This window comes from Phocoena phocoena, chromosome 4 (assembly GCF_963924675.1).
Source record: "Phocoena phocoena chromosome 4, mPhoPho1.1, whole genome shotgun sequence".
Classification (NCBI taxonomy): Eukaryota; Metazoa; Chordata; class Mammalia; order Artiodactyla; family Phocoenidae; genus Phocoena; species Phocoena phocoena.
Window position 1 is genome coordinate 15,455,921 of NC_089222.1, and position 12,090 is coordinate 15,468,010.

At 34.6% G+C, this 12,090-nt stretch overlaps 1 protein-coding gene across 1 annotated transcript in view; it reads right to left on the reverse strand.

Moving 5' to 3' along the window:
- Positions 1–12,090, reverse strand: part of ACAD11 (acyl-CoA dehydrogenase family member 11) — an 88,459-nt gene that overhangs the window by 64,074 nt on the left and 12,295 nt on the right. Inside the window, exons 3-5 of the mRNA XM_065876765.1 lie at positions 9,120–9,245; positions 8,101–8,262; positions 6,304–6,468 (exon numbers count right to left, since the gene is read on the reverse strand). Of these exons, the coding sequence (XP_065732837.1) occupies positions 6,304–6,468; positions 8,101–8,262; positions 9,120–9,245 (453 nt within the window). The remainder of the gene's footprint in view (positions 1–6,303; positions 6,469–8,100; positions 8,263–9,119; positions 9,246–12,090) is intronic.

Consider the following 12,090-nt stretch of genomic DNA (forward strand, 5'->3'; position numbering starts at 1 on the left):
CTATAAGACACTGACAAAAGAAAATGAAGATGACACAAACAGATGGAAAGATATACTGTGTTCTTGGACTGGAAGAATTAATATTCTTAAAATGACCATACTACCTAAGGCAATCTACAGATTCAATGCAATCCCTATCAAAATATCAATGGCATTTTTCACAGAACTAGAAAAAATAATTCTTAAATTTATATGGAGGGAATTTCCTGGAGATCCAGTGGTTAGGACTCTGTGCTTTCACTGCCAAGGGCCCGAGTTCAATGCCTGGTAGGGGAACTAAGATCCCACGAGCCGTGCAGTGTGTCCAAAAAAAATTAAATTTTTATGGAAACACAAAAGAGCCCAAATAGCCAAAACAATCTTGAGAAAGAACAGAAGTGGAGGAATCATGCTCCCTGACTTCAGACTATACTACAAAGCTACAGTCATTAACACAGTATGGTATTGGCACAAAAACAGACACAAAGATCAATGGAATATAACAGAGAATGCATAAATAAATCCACACACTTATGGCCAATTAATCTATGCCAAATGAGGCAAGAATATATAATGGAGAAGATAGTCTCTTCAAAAACTGGTGCTGAGAAAACTGGACAGCTACATGTAAAAGCATGAAATAAGAACATTTTCTCACACTACATACAAAAATAAATTCAAAATGGATTAAAGACCTAAATGTAAGACTAGAAACGAAACTCCTAGAGGAAAACAGACCACACTCTTTGATATAAATTGCAGCCATATATTTTTAGATTTATCTCCTAAAGCAAAGGAAATAAAAGCAAAAATAAACAAATGGAGCCTAATTAAACTTAAAAGCTTTTGCACAGCAAAGGAAACCATCAACAAAATAAGAAGACAAACTACTGAATGGGAGAAAATATTTGCAAATGATATGACCAATAAGGGGTTAATATCCCAAATATATAAATGCTCATACAACTCAATATTAAAAAAAAACCTGATTAAAAAATGGGCATAAGACCTGAATAGACTTTTTTCCGAAGAGGAAATGCAGATGGCCAACAGGCACATGAAAAGATGTTCAAAATCGCTAATCATTAGGGAAATGAAATCAAAACCACAATGAGATATCACCTCACACCTGTCACAATGGCCATCATCAAACAGAACACAAATAGCAAATGCTAGTGAGGATGTGGAGAAAAGGGAACCCTCATACAATGCTGGTGGGAATGTGAATTCGTGCAGCCACTGTGCAAAACAGTATGGAGGTTTTGCAAAAAACTAAAAATAGAACTATAATGTGGCTCAGCAATTCCACTCCTGGGTATATATCTGAAGAAAACAAAAACACTAATTTGAAAAGTTACATGTATCCAGTGTTCATACCAGCATTATTTACAATAGTCAAGATATGGAAGCAACCTAAGTGTCCATCAACAGATGAATGGATATAGAAGACATGATATTGATATATATATATATATATATATATAAAATTGTGTGTGTGTATATATATATATATACACACACAATGGAATGCTACTCAGGCATAAAAAAGAAGGAAATTTTGCCATTTGCAACAACGTGCATGGACTTGGATGGTATTATGCTAAGTGAAATAAGTTGGACAGAGAAAGACAAATGCTGCATGATATCACTTATATGTGGAATGTAAAAAATAAACTAGTGAATATAACAAAAAAGAAACAGACTTATAGATTTAGAGAACAAACTAGTGGTTACCAATGGGGAGAGGGAAGGAGGGAAGGGCAATTTAGAGGTAGGGGATTAAGAGGTACAAACTATTATGTATAAAATAAGCTATAAGGACACAGAGAATATAGCCAATATTTTATAATAACTATAAATGGAGTATAACCTTTAAAAATTGTGAATCACTATACTGTATATGTGTAACTTACATAATACTATATATTGACTATACTTTAATTTTTAAAAAGTAACAATTTTTCTTGGCAATGGCTTAAGGAAAATGTCACCCATCAGTCTGCATGAAGGAAACATTGTGTAGTAGACTGAAATGTCTTCAACAACATCAAGAGAACTTCCAGGGGTATGTAATCCCTAGAAAGCAGCTTGTGCTGAAAAGTGACTAAAAGGACAAAAACGAATCAAGTCTAAATGTGAGAGTGGGAGTCTAGATGTAAAAGGCAACTTGATAGTTCGAGAAGAATAGAAAAGATATGAAAAAGCCATTTAAAAAAATGTCACAGATTTTACAAAGAGATGAAGTTAAAACCTAGATGAAATTATGTAGCATAGATATGTCCCAGACCCTGTTAACGTGACTTTACGACTTCATTCTGTAGCAAAAATAAAATGAACCAAGATCAGAGTTGGAGATTATATATAAAGTCAAGAGGTGAGAAGATTCTGGAATAACAATATAAGGTCAGGAAACTTTATAACTCTTACATTACTCGCACACAAATCCACAGTCAAAAAATTATTAATTCATTGATAATAAAGAAGGTAGTTCTTGAAATGATTGATCATGCCCACCTGGGCCAGGCAAGGTGAGAAGTCAAATGAAGTCATAAGGGGTTCATGGATTCTAAAGTAAGAGGAATCAAATTTGTAGCATCTCAGGTGAGGTATAAAGAAATAAAAGAAGTAGAAGGTAGTGAGGCTGTGGTCAAAGACAAGGGTTTCAGTTTCTAGATTACCAACACTGAACAGTTCCAACAGAGATGAGAAGCAGTACAGTGTGGAAGGAATCATATGGAATTGGAAGTCAGTAGGTCTGAGTTCAAAACCTGGCTTTATGACCAAAGAGAATATTAAGGGTATTTAAAAACATCTGAAAAGTAAAAAGATTGGAAAAAAACCTAATCCCCATGTCTTTTCTAGCTATAAAATTAAGTTTTATAACTAAGCTTTTCTGTAACTACACTGACATCTTAGAAATAGTGGGGGAATTAAAAAGAAAAATCCATTAAAAACACGTTTTGTTTTGCATAACAAATTTTTTTTCATAAGACAACATATAAAAGACTGCAAGGCAGATGACTTCAGAAGAAACAGTGTCCTTATATTTATCGTAAATACATCTGACTACTAATTAATGAATGCAGATCTATGGGTTTATTAAATATATTTATTTTTCAAGTTAAAATGGTAATATGTACATTAAACTCCAAAATCTTAAACATTTCTCTGCCAGATGGGTAAGATTTATATTTGGAAAATTAACGATGTTTTCCAGGAAAACTGGATTTCTTTTAAACATTGCAGTAAGCATTTTGTACTACTGAAACACTTGCTCAAACATGCTTCAAATACTTTACATATCAGTAACTAGAAAATAACTAGGGATTGTGAAATTGAGTGATATATTTTAGTTTTGTTATTCCCTTTAGTAATTCTTTACTGGCTTACCACACACATTCCTAGATGGTTTATCATTTAAAATTGTTTATGTTTTCTTTCTTAATTGTTGTGCTTTCTGACAACAAAAATAAAATATGCTGTTGTCTTGGGGAAAAAAGAACAATAAAACCTCAAACCTTAAACATTACAGAAATGTACAAGTTATAAATCTCCTATAATTTCATCCCCTATAACTACTGTTTAGGTTTTAGTACATATCTACTAAAAGTAAAGATTTACTTTTACCCTAATTTTTTCTAAAGAATAGAGCTTGATAGGTAATCTTAGAAAAGCAGAATATAAAAACAGAGGGGAAAAGAATGGAAAAGAAGAGAACTGAAATAAGTTGAGCACCAGCTGTGCCGGGTACCAGCTAGTTGCTCCATATCAATTACCTCATTTTAGCTCCTTGGGAACCCTGAAATTTTTTTTTCCCAATCCAAAAGGCACACAAGTCACACAATGTCAATTTCCTGGCTTTGATAATATACTCTAGCTGTGTGAGATCTCTTTGGGGAATCTGGATGATGGATACACAGGCCCCTCTACTATTTTTACAACTTCTTGTGAGTCTTCAATGATTTCCAAATAAAAAGTTACAATAAAAACTGAGGCACAGAAAGGGGTTAAGGTCATACTGGTAGAGAATAAAAATTAAGCATAAATAAATGAGATGGAAATAGTACCTTAGTGATTAATTAAAATTAAAATCAATTCTTTTAACATAGATTCATTCAGAAACTACCTGCAGAAATGAATAAGATGCATTTACTGCTTTATAGGATCTCTTAGTCTAGGTCCTCATTTATTGAGCATCTACCATATAGACTCTAGAAACAAAGGTAAGAAAAAAAATTAAAGGTATAATCCTTACCCTCAAAGGAAAAATAAAAAGCTTTCAATCATATCCCTAGGAATATATACAGTGGAGCACATACATATACACATCCAGGGACTGATTTTCCAATTTGTGAAGTGCCTTCATGAAAAAACATAGTCTAATTTCCTACTTATTTATGAAATTTAAAAAATGAGATGGAACTATCGACTAGAATTAAATTCTAAAGTTTCATAGCTTTTAATGCCAGTCCACAGTGGGAATGTTTTCCTTCTTTGACTACTCTCTTAGTTTTATTGTATGATATACTTTAGCATTTGGGTATATGTTGTTCTCTGCTGTTACCCGAGTATCTTTTCTCTCCAGTATTTTGAGCTCATTAAGAGCTGTTTTTCCTTCTAACCCCATGTTTCAGAGCACATAGTTGGTAATAATTAATGCCAGTTGACTTGTACTTTGTCAACTGTATGTTACTTCCATAAAAAATTAGCTACGCATATCTATATGAGACAGAAGTTGATTAAATTTGATTTAACTAATAATTATGGGATTACTGGGTATAAAGTAGAAGACATTTTACTAGCTACTATATAACCCTAAAACATAAAAGATAATGATATATGTAACAAATTAGCATTGCCTCCACAGAACTTAAGTTAGATGATTCCTGTTTGGCAACTTTAATCCTATAAGAAACGTTTTTCTAACATGAGATTAAATATAAAAAGGGAATAACTACTTGGAACTTACCTGCCGTTACTTTCAGCATATTTAATATTTAATTTTAGCATATTTAAACATCTTGGTAGACAACACATAACTAAGGAGATTTAGGTCTGAATTTTTCCTTCCTTGCTTAAGTAATGAATGTAAAAGTACTGTAGTTATATTGATAGAACACATAAAGAATGCTGACTTATTCAAAGATAGGCTCCAAAAATATTAATGAACCAAATAAATAGATAAAATATAGACCAGATCCTGTTGTTTTAAGGTATACGCTTTTCTAATTTTTCCAGGTTATAAATTAGCAATATTTAATTTTCCTATTCTATATTTAACAGTTATAATTCAGAATTCATCCATGCCATTAACAAAAAGTTACATACGCACACATACATATAATTACATATACATAATTTAAATACCCAAACTGACTTTTCTATGAAAAATTTTGTCTTGATGGTACATGTGCTCATATGTCTTTATATTACATTTGAACTTTCAATTGATATAGTAGTACTTTGAATTATGACAGCAATGCAATATATAATGTTATTTTCCTCCTGTCCTCTTCCTGTGTGAAAAGAACATGAAACCCAGAAGCTTAGCACATGAATTTAGAACAGCTCTTCCTGCCCTAAAACATCTTAGCATTCTGAGAAAACTAATGAACCCAGAAAATTTTCTCCTAAGAAGGAAGATTCAGGGAACTGTAAATCATTCACATCAATATCAGAATACTAAGGGCCAAATAAATGTCTTGTCCAAAGGCATACAGGTAAAGAGAGGAGAACTGAAGTACTTTCTTCATTCCCACCATACTCCTCCAATCCTAGGCCTCACTATGCTCAGTGGAGGAGGGTTATAGCTCTGATTTGTTTGTACTCTTTATAAAGATTACACTGTGTACATTTACACAGGGCAAGGTTACGTTAATCTCATACAAATTCTTTTGAAGACTCAAAAGAGTCTTTTGGAATTCTGTCCTCTCTGAGCTTATAATAATCAAATACAAAATTCTTTATCAGATAGGGAAAAAAATGAAAATGAACCAGAAGAAAGAGCAAGAACGTGGATAAGCTAAATATATTTAGTAGCTGAAAAATTTCTTTGAAGAAAACAGCAACATGCATGTAAATTCCCAAATCCTTTTAAAGTAGTAAATCAGGTGATTAGACCCAGCCTTTTATAGGTGGGCAGATACCTATGCCAGAATATCTGCAGGACTTATTTCTAAAAGTTGTGAGTGGTAATGTTAGTTTTGAATATAGGGGAGGAATGGGGATGGGGTGGGCTCCTTCAGTGCTCTGGGGGAACATCTACTTAGTACGTGTATCCCAAATCAGACATACTCAATTTTTTATAAACAGGGCTTCCAATACCTCTTTAGGGTGGAAAACTATGTTATCTAGTTTGAAATCTCCATGAATCAAATTTTCTTCATTGTCATTATCTGGCAAGTTTTTCATTAGCCAGTCAGATAGTTGGTTCATGGCAGGGATGTCCTGATGAGCTGCAGCTTGATATTGCTTTGTCCAGGTTGATACCTAAAGATATATACATTTAAAAAATGACAGAGCTGAAAGTGGAATATAAGATTCAGCAATTCTAAAATTAAAACAAAATTCAATTATATCAAATTTTGTTAAATGCTCAGGACAAATGCCGTGATACTCATATTAGCCTAAAAAACTCATATCAGCCTGAAAACTTCAACATTTAAGTTTCTCTTCCATCTATTTTCATTTTACTTACCTAGACTTTTATCAGGAAAAAAAATACTGGCCTAGGAATCAAGAGACGTGGGTTCTAGTCTTTATTCAGCAAATATTTTGTGGAAGGAGAAAAAAAAAAAGAACACACACAAACACACATACGTACATACCAAAACATAGACAAAGAAAATTTCTGGAAGGGTCACAAGAAACAAGTAATCCCTGAAAAATGTAATATAGGGACTAGAAGAAGAAAGGAGATCTTTATTTTTCATTTTAATCCCCTTTCTTATTACCCATAGAATTTTCTAAAGAATCTTCAAAAATATATTACAGATATGAAAAATGCAAAGATTTTTAAAATTGTTCTTAGAATTGAATGCAAATAAGACAACCTATTGTCAAAGTCCTCCATCAACTGAAATAATATTATTTATCTACTTATATCTCTCTCCCCACTTTCTAAGGTATCTCTGTTCGATTTAGTACAGTAAAGATCTTCGTCTTTGGAATCTCAGAGAGTTGGGTTGAAATTATGTCTAAGCCACTTATTTGTATATTACTTAATACCTGCAAGCCTCAGTTTCCTCATCTGCAAAATGGGGGTAGTAATACCTATGTATTAGGGTTGTTACAAAGATTAAAAAACACTAGGTCTAACAACTCACCTAGCATGGGAGCTGGCACGTAATGAGTATTCCCTAAACCTTAGTTCCCGTTTCTCTCCCTTCTGCCCCCTCAAAAAGACATACAAAGGGAAACAGCCCCATACATATCTGGTCTTGCTGTTTCTTTGATTTGAAATGCTCACCATCTCTTCCCTATTGCTCTAGATTTTATCCTTCCTTAAATACACAGTACAAGACATATCTTTCCCGGGAAGCTTTCCCCAACCTAAGCAAGGGCATACTGATATCTATCCTCTGAATGGAACAGTTTTCATGATGAGTACCAAACAATTTACTACCAGATTACATACTCTTTTATACCATTTTCAAGTCTCATGTAAATGAGATTCAGGTATAGATGTCTCAAAAATGACCATAAGTTCCTTTAGGGGAAGAACTTATTTCTGATATATACATTTATATTGTTAAATATATCAGTTAAATACTGATATTTAACACAGTATTCAGCACATATTAAACATACATTCATGCTTAATAAATATCTGTTAAACTAATTTAAAAAGGGACAATTGTATAGAAAATATATTGGTAAATTAAGTGAAGAGATAGAAACAGCTTTAAATCTGCATTTATGTACATGCTGTTACAGAAGCTTTTACTGAACAAAATCTGATCTAAAAATACAAAATTGTTTTATGTTTAAAACAAGTCAATCTGACGGCTGATATTAAGTTATAGCCAAGTTTCAGAAAAGTATAAAATAATAGGTTTTTATTTTAACTAATATTATTTCCAACAACTTGAGAAAAAGGAGCACTTTGTGTGGATGTGTTACCTGTCTTTTGCAGTACCCAGCACCTCTACCATATTCTTCCAGCTGCAGTGACTGTATATTCAAGGAATGTAACTGAGCCAAGGTTTCTATCATGGCCACATATATGGCTGAGCGTTCTGCTGGGCTAACTTCAGGAACTGTGAAATCACGAAAGATTCGGCCCTATGGAAGCAATTACAACAGATAATATAAAACAAAATAAATCTTTTCATACCAATTATTTGCTGTGTCATCATCCCCTGTTACCTACAAAAAAGATCAGGATACAGTCTTACAACCAAAACCAATTCTTTGTAGAATGTGCTAGAAAAACTGTCATTTGTGAAACTTGTTTAACATAAGAGTGTACATGCCAAAGGAAAAATACAAGGATACACCAAGATGAACTTAAAGGACAAAAACTAATCTCAAGTAACATCTTACCGAAAAAAAACCCTTAAAACAATCTGGATTTATTTTTAATGGATTGATGTCCTATTTGGAGTAGTTTTTTCCCCTACTATTTGGACGGTTTAGTTATTGCCATTACATATAGCTCTTTACTGACACCTAGAGGAAGACTAAGCCAATACGCCCTAATTACTAAATTTGTTCCTAGTTTACTTCAACCTGCTCAAACTGTGTGTGCTCAAAATAAAACGAAAGTTTAATACAACACAGGGAATAGAGCCAGTATTTTATAATAACTGTAAGTGGAGTATAACCTTTAAAAATTGTGAATCACTATGTAATACACCTGTAACGTATATAATATTGTGCATCAACTATATCTCAATAAAAAAATTTAAAAAACAAAAACAAAACAAAACTTCCATAGAGAACCAATCTTGCTGACACCTTGATTTCAAACTTCTAGCCTCCAGAACTGAGAGAATAAATTTCTGTTGTTTTAAGAAAAAGAAAAAAGTTTAAGCCCTTGCAAAGCAAACTAATTACCTACAATATACTATCACTTATTAACATCTAATTTCGCAATTAAAAATAAAAGCAACAAAAAGTACAATTAAGTGTTAATTTACCTGTACATGTTCCATCACATAAAATTCTGTTCCAATGACACAAGCATCACTGCAGTACAATAAAGGTTTGGGAACGGGGAATCCAATTGAAAACAAAGTTTTCTGGACTTTAAATTCTCTATCAATCTAAATAGGACGATAGATAATTAAAAATCAGAAATACAGAAATTTAATAATTACTTGTGAACTAACATTAAGGTTAGAAATTAATTTTAAAACAGTATCAACAAATAACCCAGAGGATAATAATTTCCTTAGTATTTTCCTTAAAAGTAGTCTTAGTGTGAGAGATTGGTTCAAGATGGCAGAGTAGAAGGACGTGCTATCACTCCCTCTTACAAGAACACCAGAATCACAACTAACTGCTGAACAATCATTGACAGGAAGACACTGGAACTCACCAAAAAAGATACCCCATGTCCAAAGACAAAGGAGAAGCCACAATGGGATGGTAGGAGGGGCGCAATCATGATAAAATCAAATCCCATAACTGTGGGGTGGGTGACTCACAAACTGGAGAACACTTATACCACAGAAGTCCACCCACTGGAGTGAAGGTTCTAAGCCCCACGTCAGGCTTCCCAATCTGGGGGTCTGGCAACGGGAGGAGGAACTCCTAGAGAATCAGACTTTGAAGGCTAGTGGGATTTGACTGCAGGACTTCGACAGGACCGGGGGAAACAGAGACTCCACTCTTGAAGGGCACACACAAAGTAGTGTGCTCATTGGGACCGAGGGGAAGGAGCTGTGACCCCATAGGAGACTGGACCAGCCTGATAGTGCCAGAGGGTCTCCTGCAGAGGTGGGGGGGTAGCTGTGTGTCACCGTGAGGACAAGGACACTGGCAACAGAAGTTCTGGGAAGTATTCTTTGGCGTGAGCCCCCCCAGAGTCTGCCATTAGCCCCACCAAAGAGCCCGGGTAGGCTCCAGTGTTGGGTCGCCTCAGGCCAAACAACCAATAGGGAGGGAACCCAGTCCCACCCATCAGCAGACAACTGGATTAAAGTTTTACTGAGCTCTGCCCACCAGAGAAACACCCAGCTCTACCCATCACCAGTTCCTCCAATCAGGAAACTTGCACAACCCTCTTAGATAGCCTCATCCACCAGAGGGCAGACAGCAGAAGCGAGAAGAACTACAATCCTGCAGCCTGTAGAACAAAAACCACATTCACAGAAAGGTAGACAAGATGAAAAGGCAGAGGGCTATGTACCAGATGAAGGAACAAGATAAAATCCCAGAAAAACAACTAAATGAAGTGGAGATAGGAAACCCTCCAGAAAAAGAATTCAGAATAACGATAGTGAAGATGATCCAGGACCTTGGAAAAAGAATGGAGGCAAAGATCGAGAAATTGCAAGAAATGTTTAACAAAGATCTAGAAAAATTAATGAACAAACAAAGAGAGATGAACAACACAATAACTGAAATGAAAAATACACTAGAAGGAATCAATAGCAGAATAACTCAGACAGAAGAACGGATAAGTGACCTGGAAGACAGAATGGAGGAATTCACTGCTGTGGAACAGAATAAAGAAAAGAGGATGAAAAGAAATGAAGACAGCCTAAGAGACATCTGAGACAACATTAAACGCAACAACATTCGCATTATAGGGATCCCAGAAGGAGAAGAGAGAGAGAAAAGACCAGAGAAAATATTTGAAGAGATTATAGTCGAAAACGTCCCTAACATGGGAAAGGAAATAGCCACACAAGTCCAAGAAGCGCAGTGAGTCCCATACAGGATAAACCCAAGGAGAAACACACTGAGACATATAGTAATCAAATTGGCAAAAATTAAAGACAAAGAAAAATTACTGAAAGCAGCAAGGGAAATGTGACAAATAACATACAAGGGAACTCCCATAAGGTTAACAGCTGATTTCTCAGCAGAAACTCTACTACAAGCCAGAAGGGAGTGGCATGATATACTTAAAGTGATGAAAGGGAAGAACCTACAACCAAGATTATTCTAACAGGCAAGGATCTCACCCAGATTCGATGGAGAAATCAAAAGCTTTACAGACAAGCAAAAGCTAAGAGAATTCTGCACCACCAAACCAGCTCTACAACAAATGCTAAGGGAACTTCTCTAAGTGGGACACACAAGAGAAGAAAAGGACCTACAAAAACAAACCCAAAACAATTTAAGAAAATGGTAATACAAACATACATATCGATAATTTCCTTAAACGTGAATAGAGTAAATGCTCCAACCAAAAGACACAGGCTTGCTGAATGGATACAAAAACAAGACCCATATATATGCTGCCTACAAGAGACCCACTTCAGACCTAGGGACACATACAGACTTAAAGTGAGGGGATGGAAAAAGATATTCCATGCAAATGGAAATCAAAAGAAAGCTAGAGTAACAATACTCATATCAGATAAAATAGACTTTAAAATAAAGAATGTTACAAGAGACAAGGAAGGACACTACATAATGATTAAGGGATCAGTCCAAGAAGATATAACAATTATAAATATATATGCACCTCAATACATAAGGCAACTGCAAACAGCTCTAAAAGAGGAAATTGACAGTAACACAATAATAGTGGGGGACTTTAGCACCTCACTTACACCAATGGACAGATCATCCAAACAGAAAATTAATAAGGAAACACAAACTTTAAATGACACAAGAGTCCAGATAGATTTAATTGATATTTATAGGACATTCCATCCAAAAAAGCAGATTACAATTTCTTCTCAAGTGCACACGGAACATTCTCCAGGATAGATCACATCTTGGGTCACAAATAAAGCCTCAGTAAATTTAAGAAAATTGAAATCATATCAAGCATCTTTTCTGACCACAACACTATGAGATTAGAAATCAATTACAGGGAGAAAAACGTAAAAAGCACAAACACATGGAGGCTAAACAATACATTACTAAATAACTAGGAGACCACTGAGGATATCTAAGAGGAAATCAAAAAGTACCTAGAGACAAATGACA